General features: G+C 35.6%; 4 protein-coding genes across 7 annotated transcripts; 2 read left to right on the top strand and 2 right to left on the bottom strand.

Moving 5' to 3' along the window:
- Window positions 1–1,610: 1,610 nt before the first annotated feature.
- LOC113274539 (rop guanine nucleotide exchange factor 3-like) lies at window positions 1,611–4,599 on the top strand. Its single transcript, XM_026523910.1, has 8 exons — window positions 1,611–1,893; window positions 2,153–2,507; window positions 2,613–2,729; window positions 2,818–2,972; window positions 3,060–3,134; window positions 3,255–3,551; window positions 3,653–4,000; window positions 4,083–4,599. The coding sequence occupies exons 2-8, from the start codon at window positions 2,183–2,185 to the stop codon at window positions 4,209–4,211; spliced, it is 1,446 nt and encodes a 481-aa protein (XP_026379695.1). The 5' UTR covers window positions 1,611–1,893; window positions 2,153–2,182; the 3' UTR covers window positions 4,212–4,599.
- A 761-nt stretch (window positions 4,600–5,360) lies between these two features.
- Window positions 5,361–7,164, top strand: LOC113274540. 2 transcript variants are annotated; one of them, XM_026523911.1, is made up of 4 exons: window positions 5,361–5,512; window positions 5,926–6,052; window positions 6,511–6,593; window positions 6,678–7,164. In XM_026523911.1, exons 2-4 carry the CDS (start codon window positions 5,972–5,974, stop codon window positions 6,946–6,948), a joined length of 435 nt encoding a protein of 144 aa, XP_026379696.1. In that variant the 5' UTR covers window positions 5,361–5,512; window positions 5,926–5,971; the 3' UTR covers window positions 6,949–7,164. The 2 variants fall into 2 exon arrangements, with proteins under 2 accessions (XP_026379696.1, XP_026379697.1); XM_026523912.1 differs by having other exon boundaries at window positions 5,384–5,512; window positions 5,929–6,052.
- A 136-nt stretch (window positions 7,165–7,300) lies between these two features.
- Window positions 7,301–12,856, bottom strand: LOC113274538. 2 transcript variants are annotated; one of them, XM_026523908.1, is made up of 7 exons: window positions 12,380–12,856; window positions 11,218–11,482; window positions 10,889–10,953; window positions 9,190–10,777; window positions 8,874–9,028; window positions 8,492–8,675; window positions 7,301–8,394 (listed from the first exon to the last, which is right to left on the bottom strand). In XM_026523908.1, exons 2-7 carry the CDS (start codon window positions 11,369–11,371, stop codon window positions 7,784–7,786), a joined length of 2,757 nt encoding a protein of 918 aa, XP_026379693.1. In that variant the 5' UTR covers window positions 11,372–11,482; window positions 12,380–12,856; the 3' UTR covers window positions 7,301–7,783. The 2 variants fall into 2 exon arrangements, with proteins under 2 accessions (XP_026379693.1, XP_026379694.1); XM_026523909.1 differs by lacking the exon at window positions 12,380–12,856 and adding an exon at window positions 12,004–12,224.
- A 7,088-nt stretch (window positions 12,857–19,944) lies between these two features.
- Window positions 19,945–25,140, bottom strand: LOC113273404 (protein PAIR1-like). 2 transcript variants are annotated; one of them, XR_003322381.1, is made up of 13 exons: window positions 24,923–25,140; window positions 24,549–24,708; window positions 24,258–24,420; window positions 23,795–23,929; window positions 23,494–23,546; window positions 23,189–23,371; window positions 22,753–22,818; window positions 22,592–22,644; window positions 21,963–22,116; window positions 21,784–21,853; window positions 21,221–21,329; window positions 20,671–20,761; window positions 19,945–20,467 (listed from the first exon to the last, which is right to left on the bottom strand). XR_003322381.1 is itself a non-coding variant. In XM_026523132.1 (12 exons), exons 1-11 carry the CDS (start codon window positions 24,985–24,987, stop codon window positions 21,223–21,225), a joined length of 1,209 nt encoding a protein of 402 aa, XP_026378917.1. In that variant the 5' UTR covers window positions 24,988–25,140; the 3' UTR covers window positions 19,945–20,467; window positions 21,221–21,222. The 2 variants fall into 2 exon arrangements, 1 of the variants encoding a protein (XP_026378917.1); XM_026523132.1 differs by lacking the exon at window positions 20,671–20,761.
- Window positions 25,141–25,382: the final 242 nt, after the last annotated feature.

Raw genomic sequence — 25,382 nt, 5'->3', positions numbered from 1 at the left:
AAATACACCGATAATGATGTCAAAATATTAAGGTATATGATACCAAGGCTACAATGTGGAGGATCAAGATCTGAGTTGTACCAAAACTCAAATAAAACAATATTATTTATGATATACAACGAAACAAGTTTTGCTTTGGGCTTGGTACACCCACAAATTTCAGTCCCCCATTAGCACCCTTGCATTACTCCATTTTTTTTCTTTCATTTTTCTTTTTTTTTTTTCTTTTTTATTTAGTTCTCTTTGACAAAACTTACACCTTCATTGTCAAATTCCATAAATTTCATCACAATATCAGATCAAGTACATTGATGAACCACATGCCAATATCACATTAGCAAATAAAAAAGACAGTTAGTTTTGCTAGGGCACCCAATAAGGTCCCTCCAACAAAGTGAATGGGTTGGAGTACAACTAAAATGAGTTATGGCCAACACTGACACAGTGTAATGATAATTGATGATAAAGTTGAAAAAGAATTAATCGATGGAATGTTATGGATTAACTGATAACAATTAAGAAAGACAACCATGAAATCTATAGAAAAAACATAAAAAGGGATAAAAACATCTCATGTTGATATTTTGTACTCAGCAATCATAATGAATGAACATTATATCCTTATTCATGACTACTTAAGATGAAGAATGTATCAAATCAAATGCATTCAATAGAAGATTCTCATAATCTTATCGATGAATGCCAAGTGTTATCATACATCATCTAACACTCGTACATGTACTTAAGTGTATTTTTAATTCAACTCCTCTTCATAATGTGTCTCACACAGCCTAATCTTCTCCATTACATATATTAATGGAAGAATTTGAGTTACAGAGGATAACAGATAAGTGGGTTGCACGATGAGGTCACGATGTGTATTGAAAAATGTCTGTTGGCCTGTTGGGATGGACATAAGTATTTTCTATTAAAAATAAGAATTAGAATGTCGCCTATGTTGTTCATTTGACCTGACCGCTACCGCGTTAGTTCTGTGGCCGTCGCGGTTGTTCATCTCTGCTGGAGATATGGACGGTTCAAGGATCACTCTGGTGGATTATTTAAATTATCTGAAACACCAACATACAACTGATATCATGATTATCCATTATATGTACAATGGTTATTTATGATGTTGCTAGATAAAAAGTATAATCATTTTTTTTAAGGTAGATGTGCACTTCATTTACTACTAGTGTTGCATGAAAGGTTCAATGCATAAAAAATGGCGACTCAATGAGCACTCTAAGAACAATTAACCCCTAGACATTATCCTACACTTGTTTATTTTCATTGATTTTATGTGCAGGAAAATCTCAACATATTAAGAGAGGGAGGCATGGCATAGGCAACGTGAACCCAATGAACTGTCATTACATATTTTATCATTTTACTTAAAATTCCAAGTCAATCTACAAAAAATATTCTCAAAATTATATTCTGAAAGAAATTCTCTAATTATATTCTTCGACACTAGAATTTCTCTTTTTTCCTTTTTTAATTCATAGAAAAATATCGAGTATCATTGGTGAACGTGGTAAGAAGAAGAAGATTATAAAGCTAAGCAACTACTTCTAGTCCAGACTTTCTCCAACCACAACAATCAATTCTCAACACCCCAGAACTCCCATTCCCACCACATTTTCTTAGCTTTCCATCAAAACTAAAACCAATCCAAGATTGAAACTCAGTTGATGATGAAATGAGGTTGCTCAATGAACCCTGTTTTGAACAAAAAGAGACAGAATAATTGAAAGAAAAAGGAGAATTTTTCAAGCAAAAGGGTTAGGAGGGAAACCAATTCAAACCATACATTCTTCAGCATTTGAAAACTCTCAAAAGTGAGAAGACAGCAAAAGAGAAAACGGGACCATATCCGCAACTTTAACAACGGTAAGTTTCTTTCTTAACTTGAATTTCAAATTTGGGTTTTTTATCAACTTTATTGTGTAAAGTTGAGAGTTGAGTAAATTATAAGTTTTTATTTGCAGAAGATTTTAAAACAAACCCATGAAAGATTTTCCCATTTCTAAGGAAAAGTTCATGGCCGCACTACCACTAGTAGTAAATCTAAGTATGTCATTTTAGAAATACATGTTCATTAAATGGTGTTTTCAGTAGTTTCAATTTTGAATTTTTTGTGATGCCGCAGGATTCGTTTAAGAGAGCCTTAGTGAGAAAGATGGCGAGTTCGGCGTCGTATGAGAATTTTGAGTTTTATCATGCATCGCCTTCTGCAACATCGACGCCATCAGCTACAGATACGAGCGGATTTTCTGTTCGGAGCGACCAAGATTCGTTTGCCTACTGTCGGACGAACTCCGAAATGTCGTCAGTGTTTACGGAAGAGAGTGTTTATCATGATCCATCATCTCCTTTGGCGAAATCGGGTGGTAAAGGGCTGCCCTTGTGCCAGGCTTCCCCGACGAGATTAGGAATGAAACAGTATTATAGCCATGTTGGAGATGAACCTGATGCTGAACCAGAAATAGATGATATTGATCTTGGTAAGTAGCTTTATTCAGCTTTTCATCAATCTGCTTGACTAGATTTTTTTAATACCTGAATTGGATTCGAAAAATGTGTTTCTGAATGAAGAGATTTAGTTGCAGAATTAGACATGATGAGGGAGAAGTATTCAAAGCTATTGCTGGGTGAAGACATGTCAGGAGGCGGAAAGGGTGTCTGCTCTGCAGTTGCACTTTCAAATTCCATAACGAATCTCTACGGTACGTATGAACTACGAATTATAAAAGAAAATGATCTCTAATTTTACCCTCTTTCTGATTCTCATGGTGCTTTTGTTTATTTCTGCAGCAACTGTTTTTGGCCAAACTTTGAGGTTAGCACCTCTACCAGCTGAGAAGAAGTCGATGTGGAAACGAGAAATGGACTGGCTTCTATCTGTTTGTGATTACATTGTAGAGTTTGTCCCTGCTACTGAGACCTTTAAAGACGGAACACCTTTAGAGGTAAACCCATATGCTAAAAACTCAAGAATTCTGCAATTTGTTTCTGTTTCCTGTGTCAGGTGATAACAATTGATAATTTTCATTCAGGTGATGACAAGCAGACTTAGATCAGACATTTACATGAGCCTTCCTGCACTAAAAAAGCTTGACAACATGCTACTTGTAAGTAAACTTTCTTACTCAGATGTCAATTCCAATAATTTAAATCTATTAGTCGGTAAATAACTAAGTTTTTCCGAGCACAAGAGCTGAACACATGCAAATCTCAAATCTTGTCAGCAGGATATATTGGACAGTTTCAGGGATACAGAGTTTTGGTATGCAGAGCAAGGAAGCATGTCAAAAAATGCAAATACTAAATCAGGGTCATTCCGGAAAATTGTAAGTCTAAGGACAGAGGAAAAATGGTGGTTACCAGTACCCTGCGTCCCTGCTGGTGGGATCTCTGAGAAAGCAAGAAAACATTTGCAACAAAAACGTGACAACGCAAATCAAATTCACAAAGCGGCCATGGCCATAAACAATTCTATTCTCGGTGAAATGGAAGTTCCAGAGGCATATATGTCAAGTCTTCCGAAGGTAATACACGCATCTATCAATATAAAATCAACAAGAAACTTGTATTTCTACAGTCACTCATTTATGTGCATCTTTCTAATTTCTATTTTTCTTATTACCAGAGTGGCAAAGCATGTCTGGGTGATTCAATTTACCGTCACATAACTGGTGCAGATAAATTTGTCCCCGAGTACCTACTTGATAACTTGAACATAGGTTCTGAGCACGAGGCACTTGAACTTGCAGACAAGGTTGAGGCTTCAATATACATATGGAAGCGCAAAGTATGCATAAGCAGCATGCCTAATTCGAAATCCACATGGAACCTCAAAGATCTAGTGAATGATAAAGAGGGCGACAAGAATCATATCCTAGCCGGTAGAGCTGAAAGTTTATTATTGTGCCTGAAGCAGAGATACCCTGGACTATCACAAACAACCTTGGATACAACAAAGATTCAAGATAACAAGGTATATTTCTATTCAGATGTATACATTAACTTGTTTCATTTATGTCCGATGTCATATGGCCTAATGGATATCATTATTGCAGGATGTTGGGCAAGGAATTCTAGAGAGCTACTCAAGGGTTTTGGAAGGTCTAGCGTTCAACGTTGTTTCTTGGGTAGACGATGTTCTATACGTCGACGATCAACAAAAAAACAAAGTCCTTAGTATTTAGAGAGAAGTTGAATTCCAAGTTTTCACATTTGGATATACACTTCCCATCTTCAGCCAATATTTTTTCTTTGCGGCATTTCCTGAACAGTTTAACATAGTAGTAATTCAGAAGAGAGCTACCTGAGTATGTTAGAAACCGGGATGGTATGTGAAAATACTGAAATTGATTGTATTTGTAAGTTGTCAGATCGACAGCATTTCGGGGAAACCCCATTAATCCTATGATTGTACATTAACAAGTAACTGTATGACAGACACAAAATGTGAACCCCTACCGTTCATGCGAGTTTCTACATCTAGTTAACAATACAAGCAAGATTATGTTCATTAGTTCAGTTCAGCGCAACAATTATCTATTCAGAACTTGTCTTTCATTCAATTATCAAACTCTAATCAAAAGGGGCACTTTCAATTCATTGTAAAACAACACATTCCCCTCCCTACCACCACCACCCCCTCCCCCCACCACCCCCACCCGAAAAAGGGTTATTTTCATATCCCAACTCAAATGCATTACACTACTAAAGGAAGCAAAATTAAGCTCGAATATACCGATAACAAACAAGACAACAATTTGATTTCAATTATAAGAAAAAATGTTCACCATTGTTACCATGTTCATCACACCAGTGGCTGGATCATTGAGAAGGTGGTGCAGAATCCTCAGGTTTCTTAATAGAACAAGAAGCCTTGAATGCATCAACCTGTGCTTGACATTTTTTGTAATCCCCTTCGCTTTCTGCTAAACATTTCTTTAAAGCTTCAACATCACAAGGAGACATAATCTTCTTTGAACCCCCACCAGAACTCAACTTCCCATCCATACTTTCAATCCCCAAAATTTCAAAAGAGTATAAAACCCTATACTCAGATTAACACATAAAATCTTCCCAACAATCACAAATTGAATTCAAAATTGAGAATTTTGACTAAAGACTCAACTTTTCAAAGATCAGAGGACTTGCAGAATTTTCTTTGTAGTGATTTTGGTGCTTGTTTGTAAAACCCTATTTCATGAATCTTCAAGCCAGCAAAGGGTTGGTTCTCTTATGAGGTCAGGAGTTCGACTCCTGGAGCTGTCAGTTCACGAGAAAAATATCCTTTTTTCTGAAACACCCCTTCTTCTGTGGGGTATTTTTGTCTTCGTATAAAAAAAAACCCCAAATTCCCCCATCACTCCCTATTCCTTTTAGTTCTCTGCTTCTCTACTGAAATTTGAAGAAGCCGTTTCTCTGCTCTGCTGCCGTTCTTTCCTTGATTGCCGGCTGGTTTCTATCAATACTATCTCTGTTTTCCTTCAAGGTTGGTTGTTCATCGTCTTTAACTCTCTATCTCTATCAGTCTTTTTGTTACTATTACATGATTTTGATGTTTTTTGGGGCAAATATGAAACTGTTATTAGATTAATCGAACTTAACTCGATTTCCTCTTACTTAGATAATTTGATTGATTCTAGTAGTTGGGTTGAATGCTTTTTCTGTTTTTCTCACAGAGTTTTTGTAAATTTCATGGTGGGTTTTAGAGAAACCCTAACTTTGGATTGATATGGAGAAGGGTTTTTGTACATTTTGATTACTATTAGGTTTAGTGTTCTGTTTTTTTGTGATTTGAAGTTTTGGACTTGCTTAAGAAAAAGGGTTCTTCTTTTGTGTGTGTTTGTTGAAGTTTAGTTAAGGATTTGAGTTCATAAACTAATTTTGTTTTGTAATCGGCAGAAGGGACTTCCATCATCGTAAATTTTAGAGTACTTTGTGATTCTCGATGACGCCTGAGACGCCAGAGACAGCAGCGAAGGCAAAAGATGCACCTAAATTGGTGAAACTGGATAGAGCCCGAAAATTAGTGAGTACTAGTTTTCCATGTGTTTCTGCTTGTTATCTTTGAATGCCTGAGCAAATGAGTGAATGAAATACATATTTTGTTTCTGGGAGCTAGCAGTGGCTTGTGACTATTTATATGGCTGGTAATGGTTTTGCGGTACTTACACTGAATGACTCAAAACTCGGTCCAATTAAACCGTACTTATCTTAGTCATGCGATATAGAAGTGTAAGGATTCGGTATATTCTTCAATGTTATATCGAAGAAACATGACCACAGCTTCCTTAAGCCAAAAATTGCATCATTTGGAATCGAGATTGTTATATAGATGTTCAAACCTGTATTTAGTCGTACATTAGCCAAAATTGCACCTAGATTGCATCATTCCTAAACGTTTATGTTTGTCACCTTGTAATCGGAAAGTTTGTGTATGTACTTGTATTGTACTTTGCCTTACCTAAGGAAACAACCTATTTTCAGGCTGAATCATGGGTTAACAATATGAGTGGATCACCAGATGAGGAATCAATTGAAGAGAAGGAACCGGAGCCTCGCCCTGCAAGGTTAACTCTCTTTCTCTCTTGCTGTTCTTCTGTCACATTCCTTACTGTTGTGAATTTCTAAAAGATTTTTTGCTTGTCTGGAAGGTTGGGCTTAGGGGCAAGAGCTGCACCACAAACTAGACTTGGACCTTCCAGTGATCCAGCTGGTAAGAGTTTGCACAACAAGTTGGAAGCTAGTAAAAAGAGAGCTGCAGCTAAGTCATTAGAAGAAGAATCAAAGGCTAACAACGGACAAGCTAGTGATGATGATGATGATGACGAAGAACCAGAGAGCAGAACCAATGCTTTTACCAAAAAGATAGTGGTACCTGCTGTTCCCCCGAGTTCGCAGGGCAAGAAGAAACGAAAGAGATAAGATCTAAAATTTTGCGAGTGAAAATGTGAAGCATTTAACATGTCTTGTCTGGAGACGAAAACATGCTATTGAAAATTCTTAGTTAAGCCACTAATATTTTCTCTTGTAATCTGAAAAATCAATGCAATGTGTTCGGTTTTTGATGATTTTTGTATAGAACAAAAACTGAATGAGATCTTTCTGAAACCTAATATGGTTCAGAGGTGCAGATACCAATAGTTTTGTCCAGGTTCTAAAACTGGCAGGTGATTTACTGAAACTTGTATAGCAGGGGATGGCTGGGAAGTCTATTAGTACGGTACAAATTACAGTATGCATGACCTGAAAATTCAATCAATTATCTGCCAGAATCTATACTGAAAACCCTTTCCTTTTTGTATTTTGCTTTTACTGTCATTTTACATAAAACACTCTACTACTGCACCAAGCTTGCTAGGACATTGACATTTCAGGATGAAAAAACTGTACAAAGAAAGAACAAAAAGAACAAATAGTTGCGCAATGAACCTTACATAACTGAGAACGAAGAACAAGTCTCTTCATGAAAATAAGAGCCAATTCAACTTCTTTAACCAGTTCAAGTTCATTTGAAAACCTCTCAAGAATTGCAATTCCATCTTCGCACTGTCCAAAATCCTTCCATTGTTTCCACGTCCATTCTTAGCTTGGTAAGAACTAAGTTAGTGGTGTGCCCAGAACCCAAGCATCTAACAGGAGATGAGGAAAAGCAGCCTTAACCATGTCCTATTCTGTAACCAACCTTCACTTCCAAGACTCACACAAGAGTCTGAGCGACTCTTTTTTGCAGAGAACCCAAAATCTGATCTTCCTCCTTTCAGCTTGTAAGCTCAACCAAGGAACGCATGTCAAATACGGCGTCTTGTATCAGTTCAATCAAAATAGCCTCACTGATCTCAATACCAATGTCTTCAATGTCTAACCGGAGGTTTCCCCATGATCCTTCTTTATTGAAATCTTTTCCAACAATATGGTCCAATGTACATGGCTGAGGTTGAGGTATTAGATTAGTGTCGATAAATTCCCATACTTCTTTGATGATGCTATTCCCCTCAGGAACTGGCCGAATATCGGATTTAACAAATTTTAACCAAGGCGGGCATCCAAAGTAACGCTCATATAAATCCACGAGAACTTCATCGATGCAGTCAAAGATTAACTCTGGTTCACCACAAAGTCGACTTGATGGAACTTCGACTTCATCAATTAAAGATGCATCAAGAAGGTGGCTAGAGGATTCATAGTTACTTGTAAATTCATCCCAGCTCAAGCCTGAGGCACGCAATACTGCTCTTACATAATCATACGTTGGTTTCCTGTCCTCGAAACAAGCTGCTGAATGTAACTCAGGGTCTGAAGGGGATACCACCACAACAGTAGAATCGCGTTCATCGAAGCAGATTCTTACAGGTTTTATTTTCAATTCAGCTACAACAATTAGATAAGATTACGTTAAGTACACTGAAATAACTAAATTATGAAAGAAAGATAAATGCACCATCATAGTTGTTCAATGAAAGCATACCACGATCAGTTTTCGGAGTTGCAGGGCTACTGGCATCGTCTAAAAAGAATGGCTTGAGGACAGAGACTGGACTTTCCCATGCTGGTACGCCATCACTGGAGCTGTCCAGAGCTTCAACTTTCAGGTCAGGTGAATAACTCGAATTTACTGAAGACATGGATGGTTCATTATTTCTGTCTTCCTCCTGAACAGTAACAAATACGAAGAAGGATTTTTTTTTATTACAAAGAATATCACAAAAGAAAATTCTGACAAAACAAATAACTGGACAAAGGTTCCCTGCACCAATTTTTACAAAACCCAGAAGTTCACTACACAAAGGTTCAAATAAAAAACAAGCTAGCAAAATAAGCAACACACAGAACTGGGAGAAACAAGTTACCGTCAAGCTCCCTGGAGATCCTTCTTCCTCTGAAGTTCCGTCTGTCTCAGTACTGGAGCTTTTTACGTCGGCGGGCACACTGGTATTTGATTCACAGGGATCATCAGAGGACTTACTTTCTTCTATATGCACTGCCTCAATCGTTTCTACAGTTTCTGCACCAGCACAAATTTTAGGAAACCTTATTAACAAGAAAGTAATACTATATATATGCACATATATAAAAGGAAGTTCTGTAGAACAATGAAGGAAACTAGTACTATCTACAGTATGTAATATACAATTGTACGGTAAGAGGACAATAACGCAATATTACCTTCTGCTGTGCCATCTTCCTCCAAAGCCGAGTTGCTTTCTTGAACTACAGTCTCTGGACACTCTCTAGAGGTATCTGGATTCAAATCAAGAGCTTGAATTTGGATGTCATCATCTGTTTGGAAGTCATCATCTGTATGCAGCTCAGTTTCAAAGTTTTGGCTAGATGTGGTTGAAAGTTCTGGGTTTAAAGGCTGCCAAACCTTCTCACCGACAACTCTTAAATTGTCAGAAAAGGAAAATCTCATCTGTGCTGTTATGAATGGATGATCAGAGTCCCTAGGACTGCAAACAGGTGGTGAGACATAATCAGGAAGCGACAGTGTCTTTCCCAGGCTTTTTGAAACTTTAAATGCTGACGTATTCCGATCTTCCTCCCTATAACTCAACATATCAGAAAGATGTCTTTTGGCCTCGGCGTAGATGTCAGCTTCTCTTTCCTTTGAATATCCAGAGTCTTCAATGGTTACGCTTTTATAACTAGCATCCCCTTCTAAAGTAACTTCATAGTCATTTGAAGGAGGATCATTGTTCACTGGGTTATCTGCATTTTCCCTATAGGAAGATTTTCTCTGAAGTTGTCTCCCACTTAGCTCCCCTGAAAACTCTCTACTGTAATCCGCCGAATTGTCATTTGGAATTTTGTGTAAAATAGCATCCATGGAAATTCTGTGCTGCTCTTTTTTGTTTTCTCCCATGACGCGTTTCAACTTGTTTTTAATTCCTTTAAGTGAAAATTTGGAGTGCAGTGTATCGCCTTGTTCCTGATTTCCCACCGGACTATAAAGGAACTGAGTTGAGGAGCGAGGACTATTTAGGCTAGTTGCAGCTGCAGGATTTATAATAGCTGCTGGGTTTGGCTTTAGAATTACTATTCTGTTTGAAGCACGTGGACTATCAATCTCTTTGGGTGCATTTTTATTCTCCGACTTGCCCTTTCTCCAGAAAAATTTATACATATTTTGTTTAGGAGTCTCTTTATGAACAACAAGCTCCTGACATTGAGTTGAATTATCAATCTCCTGTTCTGACGCTTTCGTTCTCGTTACTGATTTCTTTGGCTCACTTTTTTCTGGTTGAGAACCCCGGAGGTCTTCGATGTGTTTCACCAGCAATGAATTAGAATCTTCAAGAAGTTTTAAAAGTAGTTCCTTGTTCGAGTTCAATATATCCAGTGCATCCATGAATTGTTTGGTCTGTTGAATTTTTGCTTCATCTGTCATTTGCCCAGAATCAATAAACTTCTGACTCAAAAAAGCCTCGGCTGCTTCACTTAGTTTCTCTTGGAGAATAGTATGCTTTTGAACTAACTGTAAATCGAGCTCATCAAGATTATCATTACTGGTGGAACTAGTAGATTCCTGTCCATCAGAAGAATCCCCCTTGTTTAGACGCTGATGTACATGGTTGCAAAACTCTTCCATTAATGAAACTAGGTCCAGATGTGAGTATTCTGGCTCTTGAAAATCCACTGAAGCAGTACGAGGCTTCTTTTTCGGTTGCTTCTGACTGAACATTTCTTCTTCCATCAGCTTCTTTACACTTCTTCTACAAATATCAATCTTTGATGTTCTGTTTTCATCAACGGCCTGAAACGTTACGGAATTCAACTTCAGAAATATAGAGTAAAATTCAACAAATCTCAACTGTTCATAGTCATACAATTCAATATTTATATCTGGATAATGAGAATATCGTACATTGCCTTCACGCGCTCCTTCAGCATCAGTCAATAGCTTGAGTTTTTTCTTTGAATATCCATTACCTGCAAATGAATGACTAAAACACTCAACATGCAGCGCTCAAAAAAACGCCCAAAACTACAGATGTACTACAAGTCATCTGTAATTTCTTATGCCAAAGATTTAACAATTTCCTAAGCGTTTAACCTTTGAACGTTGAAGACATATCCAAATTGGAAAATTGTATGCAGTGCTGAGCAATGACTCGTAACAACTCATTTCTAAGAAGCACCAAAAAGGTCATACCGAACGAAATAGTAACTAGATCCAAGAAAGTGACTGCTTACCAATAGAGAGCCTGTTACTGCCATGCCTCCTATCAGGGAGCAATTTTTGAGATGAACGGCCATACCGGAAATCAAAGATACTAATCAAACCCGAAATGCAACCTGCCTGAGTTTTGTCCCGATAAACAGAATTTTTCTGCACTCGTTTTCCCATATTGAAGAATGATCAACTCTTGAAATTTCTATTTATCTTTTTTTGTCTTTTGTTCAACATGCACCACTTCTATATATGTGATCCGACGTCAGTAGTATGCTGAGATTAGGCCTGGAAAAAAAGATAGACACCAAACATTAAGAAGACAAATGAAACAACAAAACTGAGCACATAACATCGGAATTGGATGCAGAGAATTTATTCATAAAAGAAGAAAGACAAAGCAGACTGTCCACATCAAAGATCCAAACACACTATGAATTTTTCATAGTAACCAGTAATGAATACTAAGATTTTCATAAGAAGATGTCCCCATGCCAATAAAAACAACAAAGATACCGTAGACATGAACATACAATTTCGGCATGTTTGATCAATTGTTACCATACAAATAAGCATGTAATCGAGCTCAGGTAAGACTTTCCATAAGTGCTTCGTCTAAAGTCCCTATAGTAACTAAGGAACATGTAATTGACAATTTAAGGTACGCTACCCGGACACTGGGTTCGTTCAACAGCTGAATTAGAGACTTCCATAAAATCCCAATACTTCCAATTACATCCCACACACCTTGTTTTGACTATCTTTCCTAAGATCAGATTTCAACTGAGTCAAAATTCCATTTGACTCACCGATTCAGATAGAAGCAAACAAAAAAGCCTTCTTCTTGTTTTCAATTGTGCCAAAACAAGAAAAACAACATGTCAAACCGCAATTGAATGCTGAATTTTTTCAACTTGATGAAATGCTCAGCTCAATTAGATTCAATCTACTCATAAACTGTAATTCACATGCCTTCACCTTAACTGATCATACAGAAATCGTTACAGACAGAAAAATCAGTCAATCAAAATCTCAATTGAGTCCATTTTTGGTAAAACCCAGATTTCTATCTGTCTTCCTAAATCTAAAATCTCTAAGTTTTCAGCTATTGGAATAGGATCATCAGAGAAGAGGGTTTATGCAGAATCATGATAAAATTTGATTGAATTTGAGAAATGGGGGTACCTTGTAAAGATAGATTCAATCTCTTCCTTGAAATATTTGAGCTCCCTCCTCCCACAATCAAAACCCACACAAGAAATTGAAGAAAAAAGGTCTCTGCTTTATCTAGAACTAGTATATTTTTGAAAATCTAAAAAACCTACTGATTAAAAAGTAATGGGGGGGCGCTGAAAAAGAAGAAATGGGGCTATGAAGTTTCCTCAGGAGAAGAGGAGGAAAGGAGAAGATAAGAATCTGAAAGAGAAAACGAGGAGGGAAAAAAGTGATTAAAAAATGGTTGTTTTGAAAGAGTAAAACAGAGAGTCTTAGAAGAAGAATTGTTCATGGAGGTGAATTGGGTCCCCACGGGATTGCAAAACACCATGACTTTAGATTCAAGGAAAGTGAATATGTTTGTTCGATCTCTCTTCTCTTCCCTCGAGCCTCTCTATAGATGAAGAGGACTGTCTCTGTATGTGTTTTTTTTTCTCTTTCTTTGTTCGCTTTTTGCACGTTTAAGAACAACTTTTTGGTTTGTAGTCACAGTACGCATAGAACAATGGAGAAGGGTAAAAGGGGAAATATTGGGAAGTGAAGCAACAAAAAATGTTGTACTACGTACGAATGTCGATGACTTCCATTGTAATTCACACTCCTAGTCCTAGATACAATGCAAGTAATAAGCATCTTCTTAAATCTATATTTTGATAAATTACGGGTGCAAGTAAGGATCAGTTACGAGTATCAACACAAGAAATAATTACGAGGATTCACACAACATAGATTGTCGGTATAAATATTAGATATGGAAAATATGTTGATAAAAGGTTTATCAGAGTGATTTTGGATACACAGTCCAGAAAAAACACTCTAAAATTAGTCCTCTTAATTAAATTTGAGGCATTCTAAGATGACTTTTTAGTAATGCCATTCATTCAGAATTCTTTTAAAAGGTAACGGTTTTCACTATCATTTCCTTAAATTCTACCGTGAATATTATCAGTTTTTCAATAATGAAACCGTAATAAAGAACCAGAATAAATATTATAAATGGTCGTACAAAATAATGGTAGTAACTGGTATTTTCATTTGTACCGTGGTTTCTATTATCTTATATTTTACTTAGTATTGTGTATTATTCAGCTTTACCATTTTATGAAGTTGAATTTGGGTGATTTTATTCCATTCTTGTAAACAACTAATAAATGGGAAGTAAGAATGTTTGTGATTTTTTTTTTTTTGCCATTCTTGGAAACAAATAATAAATTGGTAAATAAATCCATAGATTTTCTAATTAATGTAGCCAGATATTTTTGTTTACCGGATAACTCAAAATTTTACTCAACCTTTGTTTACTGGCTAACTTTATACCTAATCTGTTTAGGTTTACACTTTAGTTACATCAAATACACCTAATTCATCAAATGAAAAAGTCTTTGGTCAATGGTCACATATGGACTGTTTCTTTCCTTGACATTCTAAGCCAATCACTGCCATTTCCCACCCCCTATTGTTCCGTTTCACATTTTACCTCATTTGGATAGACATAGATGATCTTTTTTACTGTTTACCAAACTACATTTTCAGATACGAGTCAAATTTTTGTTAACATCAAAATATCACGAGCTAATATTTAGAAGCCATTGACCATGGTCCCTTCTCATTACCTTTTTTAATTACTGAATGATAAAAATAAAATAAAATAGAAATGCTCCAAATGAGAAAAAGACATAGGATGTCAAACGTATATGGCTTGTTAGTCAACTGAAGTGGATTGAAAAGATGACCTAATTTACCATGCCGTGAGCCCTTTAATGATAGTTACAGGTTGTACGCTTTTATAAAACGGTGATGAGCCACCGTCTAGAAACCAGCCCTGAAGCCGTCTCTCCAATATTTAACACTTGTAGCTTGCCGGGTTATCAATTATAGTGTGTTTGAATATCAGAAGCAGAAGTGTTTATGTTTTTCCAGAAACAGAAGTCAAAAGCAAAACTATTTTACTTCACAAAAAACTGATTTTTCTTTTTGAAACTTAAGATTGAAATTTTATTAAATCAAGTGTTCTCTTAAGAGGATCTAATAACCAAACACTACTCATTAATTCTTCTCTTGCTAGTTTTGGTAAGATGTCCGCAACCTTATTTTTCTCTTTTTCTCTTTTGGCACATAACTACATCTCCAAAGAATGGAAGCAGAGAATAAAATCTTAATATCTAGAATTAAATTTCTGATTCTCCATTCTATATTATTGGAATCTTTGTTCACAGCGTCTACTACAAGCTTATAGTCCATCTCAAACTTCACCTTAGCTAGCTTTAATTCTTTTTTCCATCGTATTGCCTCCCATAATGCCCTGCACTCAGCTTGTTCCGGAATGACCGCTTTAGCTAGATAAATACACTTTGACCCCGGATGTGAACCTGCAAAATCACGAAGTTTTAGACTAATGTCACCAGTTTTATTAATGTTTAGATATGACTTAAGCGCCATCTAAGTTAATTTTAAGTTCATCAGCAGAAGGAGGAATCCAGTGATGATTTATTCTAGATTGTCGAAGAGAAGAGGCTGGTAGAGTTTGAGTTTTTGTATCAAACTCCAAAAATTCTTTTCTGCACTTAAGTGACCAAAGAGCTTATTGTTTTACTTCTAAAAGTCGTTCTAAAAAATTATTTCCTAACCGACTTTTGAGATTTTAACATCCAGAAGTCAAAAAACAACTTCTGAGTCTACATCCAAACACCCTATTAAGGGGTCATTTTTCGATTTCGAAAAAAATCAAAATCAAGTTGGAACACAATCTCTAAATAATTTCTTCCAACAAAAAACAAATTTATATTGCCTCTAATTCATGAATTTGACCTTGTGCTTCTGGAAAAGCGGTTGTGCATTTATTTCTGGTATCCCATACGAATTTAGATCTTGTAAGGATGCGGTTTTAGAGTGCTGGTTTTCACCGTATGCGAAGAATTTTTGGCTACAAAATTACCCTTTCATTATTACAAGTAGCATATGAGACCCAAATGTTTAGTATGCCAAGATGAGAAAGTTCATGCTTCTTTTTACTCTCTTTTTCAAGGAATCGGTGATGTTTGAATTGTTAAATCAGTTGGCCTAAATAGTCCATCAAACTTTTTTTATTTAATTTTATAACTAGTTATGTCATAATCCATCCTTTTCATTTCGTGTTTATTTAGCTAATCTATTATAGGTTTGGATGGGATTTTAGGAATTGTTATTTCCTAATCTTCAAACAAAATGTAGTTTGTTAATCCTTTTCTCAAAAACAATGACCTCATGTCCAATTCTCTGCATCAATTTGGTTACGGATTGATATAGGAGTTCATTTAGGTTAGACGTTCTAATCTCATTCATCACAAACACCACCAGACTGTTAGTTAAATAGTTAGTAACCTAAATTTTGATGAACTCAGCCGATACGATCCAAACTCATTAAATCGTTTTTTCAAACTCCTTGAATTGTTTTATGACCCTTAAAAATCCTGGCACCTCGTCACTGATCCAGATTCCAGAGATACACTAAATGGTTGGTCACAAGATAATAAATCAAAAAAGATCAGTCGTCACATTTATGTCAGATAATCAGTTCCTGTCGGAACTTTAGACGAAAGGGTACCTCCAAAACCGAAACGGACTGGCGTTGCCCCTCCTCGCCTGCACCGCACTGCATATACAGTAGTTGAGATTCTTCACGTCAACAGCATTTAAACAGACAACAACAGTGTACCTTTAACCGTACCACTCCCTCCAAATATACCCCAGCAACTCCAAACTCCAAAGGATGTAATAAAATAGCTCAATAAAATATGCCTTGCACAGAGTTTCTGCAGATTATGTGTCGCCCTGCCATTGGTTAGCCGTGATATATTTTTCTTAGGACCTTCATTTTCCCAATGAGTTCACCATTTTTAGATCCTGGATTCCGGATAATTGTCCGGCACACACCGAATAGCCGCTAATTTTGGGCAAGCGAAAGAGATCCATCCCACAACGATCCAAATATATGGAATCAATTGATCATCCATCAATGGTGGCCTGAAATGTGATTACAATGTTGAACCGTCCAAGAAAATGTCATATTCCATCCTTTTCATTCCATGCCTATATAGCTACTTTCTAGGTTGTTATTTCCTCCACACCTAAAACCTCCAAACAAAGAAATGCAGTTTATTAATCATTTTCTTTGAACCAATGACCTCATTAGTCATGCCCAATAAATTTTTTTTTCTTTTTTTCAGAAGCTTTGAAAATTAACGGTCAAAGCTCATTTAGGTAAGAAGTATGATGATCACAAACAAACACCACCAAACAATTGGCTAGTGTTAGTAATGAGCAGTAGTAATAACCTTAAGTTCTGCTCGTAGTACATAAGTAGTTGTTGAAATTGAATTTCACACAAGTGACACTACAGGGGACTCAACTACTGATATTTATGAACCCCAACTTGGTATGGTATATATCTGCTACAAGCTTAACACAAGGTTTTTTCTTATCTTTCTCGGGTACGGCCATTGCTCACCTGTTGCAGGAGTAGCAGCTAGGGGACCAAGGTGGATCATTTTCATCTCGCAAAGACCGTCGGTTTGATATTTCTGGACCGACAGTTTCTTTACAGGCTATCCTGATTGAGCTCATTTTTTGTCACCACATACTTTTTAGAGTAAAAAAAAAAAGAAAAATGAAGATTTTCCTCCTCATATCTTTATCTAATACCAACTAATCCAATTATCATCTAATAAACCAACTTAAACCACATATATTAACACAAGAAAACAAGATTAGATTATATATGGTGATTATCAAATGCTAACCACTTTCTTCTTCTTTTTTATATTCTAATTTTTCTCTTTTGCAATCGATATCACAATCACACCGGATAAAGAAAGATTAACAACAAGTTTATAAACCTCTCTGAGCAGGTGACACATAAGGTTATGTACAAAATTGATACAGAGAAAAGTGTCATTATAATGCAAGAAAAAAATTACGGTCACTATAATGAATGACATCCATAGAAGGATATTCCAAAAAATCCAGATTTTTTAGGATTTTTTTTCTCACTAATAAGAAATTAATAATGTCGAGGTGGAATCACACGGTTTTATTTTGTGATTAGTATAATGTAAGCATGATATAGTTGTAATTGACCAAGATGGAATAAAACTTGAGACATTTCTCTGTGATCTTCTTTTTATTTTAGTCTAAAGATATAATACAAGATAAAGGGTTTGTCTTTGTCAAACAAGTGTTTAATTAACAAAAATGAAAATGATCAAAAGGAGGTTTATGACAAAATCCAAAACCCTACCATTGATTCCTTGATACCTTACATACCTTGTTGTTTATGTAATCTAGAAAGAAATCAGTTTGCCTGCCCAACAACCATTAATCTGGTAGATTGTTCACTAGTCCAAGTAAACAAGAACTTGTACTTGCTTGTTAGCTACGATTGGAATTTTAATTCAGAAAGAAAGAAACTTTAGTAATTAACTTATCAAATAGTCGCTTAATTTAAAAAAGAACTTAATACTATAATAATTGTAATCTATCAATTAGTGGAATGCAACGAAAGGCAATAGAATTTAGACTTAAGGGATAAAAATCATGACTATGGGGCTGTTTGGTATGTACGCACATCAACAAAGAAGAAGTGAAATGAATCACGTGAGAGATGAAAGTGCCGATGCCATGTATAGGTTTCGATACCGAAACTAGCTAAGATCAAATTGCTAGTGTATTGAAGAACTATGATTAAATTTGTGTGTTGTGGTTTATAAAAAAAACACTAAAATCATAATGATTATGATAAAATTTATTCCAAAAAACTTCTCATTTTAATCATTTTTCATTTTTTGATAATTAATTATTCCAAAAAATTATTTGTTAAAATTTATTTCAAAAATGATTATGATATAATCATTTTTCAGTTTATAATTATCTATAATTATAAATAGATAATTATAATGGTTACCAAACAAGGCCTATATGTCGGCAAGTAAGTTGCAAGACTTTCGTTTACAGTAGGATGTAACCAGCCGTTGTAAATTTTAATGAATTTATTTTTAGCAGTTGTTTGCAATAAAAGAAGCACATCAACAGCTTTATTTACTGTGAACAGTTGCAACTATGATACAATAGATATGACAAAAAGAATCCAAGATAAAGAAGGTTCTAAATTCTAATACCTGTCTAAAGAATCATCTTCTTTAAAGACTACAGCTCAATCCTTTGTGATGCTCAAAATACCTACCAAAAGTTTTTCTCAAACCAAACGAATGCAAGGAAAATGCAGCCATCTCTCTTGGAGGAAGATAAGGAAAAATGTCTGACACTTTTAGTATCAATTTGGACTAAATGAGTGGAATTATGAGTCACTAAGGTTAAACTAGATTAACTAAAATAAATAATATGTAGGACAAAAACATAAGGTTATTTTCTACAACTATGATCCTGGTTTTTTTATACTAAATCTTGTTCCATCTGGAAGTAGGTCTTGTTGATCTATATAACCTATATATAACCAGAAACCATGACCTTAGAACATAAGACAAACGTAGAAAAATGAAGATTTTTCATATGATACCATACTAGATTCCTTGATCTTGCCTTGCACTTTAGAAATAAAATACTACTAGTGTGCTGTAGACGACTGTAGTACATTTTTCTAGGATTTGGGAACTGTTTTGTGTCCTTAACTACATAAGAAGACAGAATTGTCATTGAAACTATTCATTATTATCCAATTAATTGGGTAAAGTAAAGATCATTTCTACTATTCTAATACCTCTTTCTCCTCAGCAGTTATGATTCAAAAAAACTCATCATAATTACAAACACTAAAAAGAATTATGATGAGTTATGATTCAAAAAAACAAATAAAGAAATGAAGAAAAAATAACAGTATGATGACGGGCAAATAGAAGTCCGATAACTCCAACGGGCCAAAAAAGATGTCATGTGGGACCTCATTGAGGGCCCATTAAGACATTGAGTATTTTGACCTAAAGTTTGGTACAAATCAAATGATTAATACATCTAGATTAGATCCCTGTTGATTAGTGGTTTGTAGCGAATACAGATATAGATTTGTAGGTCTTGATGTCCCATAATAAAAACAATGATCATGAATCAGATTCAAGACTCGTTATAACAAGGACAATGAAAACTGTAAAACAATTTTTCTGGTGCAGACAGTGATCATGTATTCATGTTAGTATAGGCCCATGCCAACACTAACTGGTGACAAAATGGGTTAGTTGGAAAAACGTAAAAGACTGGTTATCTTTATATTTTCCCTTTTCCAATGAACACCGCTGGTAGTGGGAAATAAAGTCCATTTCCCATTTAGTGATATACAGATTCGTTAATAATGTTTTTTTCTTTAGAAAAAATAAATTCAAAAGAAAGAACTCCATAATAGACTAAATTGGGATCTTCTAATTAACAAGAAAGGGAATAACCGAAAGTTAAGAAAGCGATACTAACACAATTTTCATATCTAAGTATCTGCATCTGTCAAAATGAGACAAATACTTTCGTTAACCACCTTTATGGAAAGAGGACTGTGTGTGTGCAAGTGCAATTCTACCGGAACGGATATATTTCAGTTTGTCCAAAGACAGAGAATGCAAAACTGAACTTTCACATGTAAAATGAGAACTTTAAACCTGGGTTAAAAAATCTCAATTACTTTGAAAAAGCTGGAGCTAGTTATGTTCCTAAGTAGTAGTTGTAAAGCTTTCATGATTCTATTTCCAACTATAAGTTTTTGGTACAGATCCCACTTTCTCATTCTCTGATCAAAATGGGTAAAAAGTTAAACTGACAGGGTCCATTATTTACTAATTGCTGCACTAAGGAGACAAACAATGTAACATGATAAAAAGAGTTAGGGCACCAACCAACTAACCATAACACTCGGTTCTTATCTGTAGGGACATGGGGAGGTATAGTACTCCATTTCTGTTACTTTTTTGCAGAGCTGCACATGTTTACCTGATGTGAAGTTCAGTTCATGGTCTAATCACCTACTACTATGAATCTGCACCAAAACTTTTTTTACATTACGTGTTGCATCTCTCTCTCTCTATCCTGCAGCAGCACACAAAATGGTATGTAATATCTGACAAGCAACTTCCAGTAAGTTAAGTACATGAATATGCCCATCCTACATACAAAAATGAAAGAAAGAAAAGCAGATGAAGAAGAAAATTTAAGAGCCATGTTGAGGACACCACAAGAATAAGTACTCAGTGTTATGTTTAGATGATCTTATTGGGTGTTTATTTTCTTACCTGAATTGGGCTATTTCAGACATTTTTTTAACAACATAAGCGATAGCAGAAATAGCCCATATAACAAGCATGCCCCTGTAGGCTGTAGTATCTGTGGTAAGAAGAAAGAGTCATAGTGTGAACTATTCACTGAATCATTTCACCAGTGCAGAACTAGTAGAGTTACTCATTTGGGTCAAACCTTAACCATTATCAATGCAACTGATGGAGTAGCTTCTATACTTCTAGAACGTTATGGCTAATGAATAACGAGTTGCATGGAGTTAAAAACCCAATGGGTTAAGATATTTCATTATGGAAGTCTCTATCATATTCTCTATTCGGTTCGTATTTTTGTCTGAGGTTATGATGGGTCAGTTGACACTTAAATAGGCCTTCTGGAAACTCTTACAACATGTGTGATGTATTCTGCGACATAATCTGAACAGAAAAAGACTTTCAATTTCCCTCAAGTGGACTATATTCCAAAATAAGAGGAGTGTACTCTTAGTAACTTGGAGATTTATGATATAAAGTATCAAAAAGTAATTTCCAAGAGTGAAAACCTTACCATTAATTTAAAACTATAACACTGCTAACTTTTCTGCTTCTTCTTCTAGCTTTCTTAAGAATCTGATCAGTTTCTACCTGAGATTCATCAAAGAAACTGCTTCCAACACCTTTAGCAAGAACAAAAATTAGTTTAAATTAGTTTAGTACATTGTTATTTGTCACAAGATAAATTCAGAAATGCAAGGAAATCAAATACGCAATATGCTTGATGTAAGTCAATATGGCACATTGGCCACAGGAAAATATGAAGCAATTAAAGATGGAAAAAAAAAACGAAATATAAGTAATAAGTATATATACAAAGTGGCCAAATATCAGCTTTTTTGTTAAAAACTTTCCATATTATCTCTTCACCAAGAGTCATATAGTGACAGCAGGAGCTCAACTACTTTGATTGGCAACATTTTGTTAGCACCCAACAACTATAAATAAGAGATAACTCTCAATCAAAGGACCTTCAATATGACTTGGTACCATCCATTTCTTGTTTCTTTTTACAAACTCTGGATAAGTCCTCATTTGGCAGTCTGCACTAAGAAATAAGAATTATTCATACAGTACCTGTTTCTATTTCTCCAAGTAAGCAGGCAAAACCACCATCGAGCTCTGCATCCCATTCACATTCTTCATCCTGAAACACCATTATCAACTTTAAACGGACATTTTGAAAAATGACTGCTGGACGGTGCTTAGGAGATATACATGTCAGGTGAGCATTCATTCCAGAATACTGAATTTACCAGGTTTATAAGAGGAATTTCCTCTGGTACATTAATTTTACTTCGATGTGCATTCGCAAATGAATCTGGTTTCTGTTTTGATGATCGCCGAGTTTCCGCTTTTTTCTCTGGTTTACGCTTACTTCTTGTATTTACTCTTTGAGGCAAGACGGCACTGAAACCATATAGATTCTTTTAAGAGACTGAGAAACTAATGACGGCAGTTTAACACAAGCACACACTACAGCTATCAGTTTCAGAAGAAAGGGAACCTAAACATCGTCAGATCATCTGTAATAACTTTTATATATAAATTGCACCTTTTTATATGAATAAACATTAATATGTTTCTACTCTTTACTTGTTCAAAACTTCAAATTGAACTAGAACAACAAACTTAACCAAGGTTGAAGTTACACTACTATTTGACAATGATTAGAATCCACCAGATGGGATATGGGGGAAACTAAACTCGCCATGCTGTAACACCAACACTTAGCATACTCACATGAGCGTCCAGTAAGCAAATACAATAAACTATTTTCGCACAGACAATATGCAATTCACGAATCTTTGCTTCGAGAGGCAAGCATTAGGTAATTTAGTACATAAACAGCCCAAGAAAGACGAAATGTGTATCTCAAACATACCTATTCATTGCAGGTTCCATGTTTTGAGATTGAACAGGGTGGCACTCTCTCTCCTACACATCAGGAAGATATAAGCGCAAGAAAGAAACAACTGCACTAGTATGGTTACTACAATGAAATGATAAGACAAATCATCAAATGAGTTAGTAAAGATGAAGTACTTTCAGCTTAAGCATACTGGGAACTGATTCATTATTGTCCAAAGGCTGCAGAAAACCAGTTATTTCCTGCAATGAGAGGAGTTGATCTGTGAGCATAAGCATACACAATAGAAGATTGAGTTCAAACTATTCACACTTTATGTGTGTACATCCCTAATATGTTTAATTAGGTGAGCATCATTTTATCTCTTTATTCCGCGTTATGCAACTAGCAATATAAAATTTAGATGTCTGAAAAATTCTATGTACTTTACTTCGGCATTTTCCACCAAGTCTTCGAAAATACAAGGAAATAAACATAATTTTACTTGATAATATCGTTCTACATAGAGTTGAATGGCAGAAATATGTTGCTAACCAAAATATTTGGTGAAAGGCAACGTCAATGATTAATATGACCAAGTAAGTACTGTTCTTTATCAATTTCTAGACAAACCTTCACTGAGTTGGCTACTGCTCCAGAAAGTTCAGTTGTTAACTTGAGCATCTGTTTTTCGTTGTGATTCTGAAATGTTGAAATTGCAGAGATAATATCTTGGTGTACTTCCTTTCTGAGCTGAACAGGAAAGGATTTGAAGCTTTCATCGAGGGTATTTTTGATATCTTCCTCTCCCTTGAGCTGGTAAGTAGAGTTTAGTTCAGATGTAAGAAAATCTATATACTAATAATGGATACTTACTGATTTGGAATTTGAAGCAAGAAAGCAAGAAAGCAAGAAGAATCAAAGGATAAAACAGTTACCACTAGCTGCAATGAGTTATCATGGCCTGCCAATTTCTGCTTTATACCTTCAACTGAATGAGAACACAAGAACATCAGCGAAATACACAAACAAGACAACACCTCAATCAAAAACTCAAATACCTTCCTCATTTAATAAACTGAAACAGTGAAATCATTAAGATGGACTACATTTTCAGTTTCAAAGAGAACACCATACAGTACTTATTTTCTTTAATGTGATTCACTACATGTCTAACAACCATTCTAAATTTTGCCTAATGTGACTGTCTGACTGAGACAAAGGTAAACATTTACTTACTGTCCAATGCGCACTCTTGCATATGCTTCTTTACTTGCATGACGTCGCCCTGTATAGATTCAAGGATCATCCCATGACGATTCTGCGTAGTCTCAATCTGTCCAATCCTGTGTTCCAGTTCATCACTAACCTGACCTGTTCCAATCGAACCAAATACCAAAAATCCTGCCAAATGAGCTATATTTCATGTCTCATGCTTAGGTATATGAACAAGCGAAGTATGAGATTTTTCTTTTAAGCCAGCTGACTCAAATCCAGAAATGAAAACAAACAAAGTATCCTGCCAAATGAGCTAATCAGTATAAGAACAAGTAAAGTATGATCTCCTGAGACCGACAACTTTTCCTTCTGAAATTGAAATCCAGCATAAGACATTCAACATTTTGATTATTTTTCCTAATTTTAATCTCAATAAACATGATTCATTAAGTCGATAGTTATAAACAATGAGAACTGAGCTTACATCTATGATGATCTGTAACAGGAGGAGGAGCAGATCCCCATCTAGGCTGATAATTGTTTGAAGATCTTGAATTCGGCATCTGAGTCTCTTCTCTTCCAAGAGAACTCGGTGCTAGACAAGAAATCCTCTTTGCAGAATTCTCTCTTTCTTGAGAAGCAAATCTCTACGAAGAATCAAACTTCACAAATAAGTATAGAAATCGAGCGAGATGGAGAGACAGTTAGAGAAAAGATCGCATTTCAGAATCAACAAAAACCTAGAAATTTATTGAACAAAATTGAAGATCTGTACCTGTTCGTTATTAATAATGTTATCAATAGAGTTTTGAGATAGCTGAGATGACATCAATTGAGAAAGTTGAGATGACATTCCTTGAGAAGGTTGTTGAGATCGAAGCATACTTCTACCAAAAATCGAAGAATCACTTCCAGATGTGATTCCATTTGGTCGTCTATACAAAATTCATACACCGAAACAACACAAAAACAGCAAAATCATCAAAATAAACACAAAATTCATTTCAAAAAAGAATCATCACTTCCAGATGCAAAATGAAGTTACAAAACTACAAAATTCATACACGAATCTAACAAAATTAAGCTAAAATAACTTCAAAATCAACACGAAATCGAAGAAATTAGGTTTTCGATTTTGTTCTAGCTAACCTGGAATGAGGAGGAAGAACTGAAATGGAATTTAAATCACAGGCTTTGTTTATCTTTAACTTCATTTCAGCGCTTAATTAGAGATCGATAAATCTAAATAGAGATGCAGAAGCAGTAGAAGAAGAAGAATAAAATCATTTAGATCTGGAAAAATGAAGTTTTAGAGAAATTTGAAATTTGAATGTGTAGCCGTGTAGGGATGAGCCTGTGAGAGTGGAAGTTGTTTCTGAAGCGGGAAGAAAAATCAGATTTAGGGATTTTTATAGACCACGACAGACTGACAGTGGGTTTTGTAAGGGACTGGAGTTCGGTTTTGTTTGTCTTTTCTAACGTGTGTGAACAAAACCCAATCGAGGTGTGGAAGTTATTGTCCTTTCTTCTCCTTGCAGGTAGTCTCGAAACGTGGTTTTAAGTTCGCTTTGAAATGTTGAAGGTTATATGCTACCGAGTGCCAGATTTA

This window comes from Papaver somniferum, chromosome 4 (genome assembly GCF_003573695.1).
Source record: "Papaver somniferum cultivar HN1 chromosome 4, ASM357369v1, whole genome shotgun sequence".
Taxonomy (NCBI): Eukaryota; Viridiplantae; Streptophyta; class Magnoliopsida; order Ranunculales; family Papaveraceae; genus Papaver; species Papaver somniferum.
This window is presented reverse-complemented; position numbering and strand designations above follow the sequence as displayed.

What these genes read in the sequence shown, in the direction of transcription:
- LOC113274539 (XM_026523910.1), top strand. Translation starts at nt 2,183, where the DNA reads ATGGCGAGTTCGGCGTCGTATGAGAATTTTGAGTTTTATCATGCATCG. An exon ending in AATAGATGATATTGATCTTG is followed by an intron (nt 2,508 to 2,612) that starts GTAAGTAGCTTT and finishes ATTTAGTTGCAG; the next exon opens with AATTAGACATGATGAGGGAG. An exon ending in AGCTTGACAACATGCTACTT is followed by an intron (nt 3,135 to 3,254) that starts GTAAGTAAACTT and finishes TCTTGTCAGCAG; the next exon opens with GATATATTGGACAGTTTCAG.
- LOC113274540 (XM_026523911.1), top strand. Translation starts at nt 5,972, where the DNA reads ATGACGCCTGAGACGCCAGAGACAGCAGCGAAGGCAAAAGATGCACCT. An exon ending in TGGATAGAGCCCGAAAATTA is followed by an intron (nt 6,053 to 6,510) that starts GTGAGTACTAGT and finishes ACCTATTTTCAG; the next exon opens with GCTGAATCATGGGTTAACAA. An exon ending in CCGGAGCCTCGCCCTGCAAG is followed by an intron (nt 6,594 to 6,677) that starts GTTAACTCTCTT and finishes CTTGTCTGGAAG; the next exon opens with GTTGGGCTTAGGGGCAAGAG.
- LOC113274538 (XM_026523908.1), bottom strand. Translation starts at nt 11,371, where the DNA reads ATGGGAAAACGAGTGCAGAAAAATTCTGTTTATCGGGACAAAACTCAG. An exon ending in AAGGAGCGCGTGAAGGCAAT is followed by an intron (nt 10,778 to 10,888) that starts GTACGATATTCT and finishes GTAACGTTTCAG; the next exon opens with GCCGTTGATGAAAACAGAAC. An exon ending in AACTCCGAAAACTGATCGTG is followed by an intron (nt 8,395 to 8,491) that starts GTATGCTTTCAT and finishes TAATTGTTGTAG; the next exon opens with CTGAATTGAAAATAAAACCT.
- LOC113273404 (XM_026523132.1), bottom strand. Translation starts at nt 24,987, where the DNA reads ATGAAGTTAAAGATAAACAAAGCCTGTGATTTAAATTCCATTTCAGTT. An exon ending in CCAGTATGCTTAAGCTGAAA is followed by an intron (nt 22,645 to 22,752) that starts GTACTTCATCTT and finishes CCTGATGTGTAG; the next exon opens with GAGAGAGAGTGCCACCCTGT. An exon ending in ATGGAACCTGCAATGAATAG is followed by an intron (nt 22,117 to 22,591) that starts GTATGTTTGAGA and finishes ATATGGTTTCAG; the next exon opens with TGCCGTCTTGCCTCAAAGAG.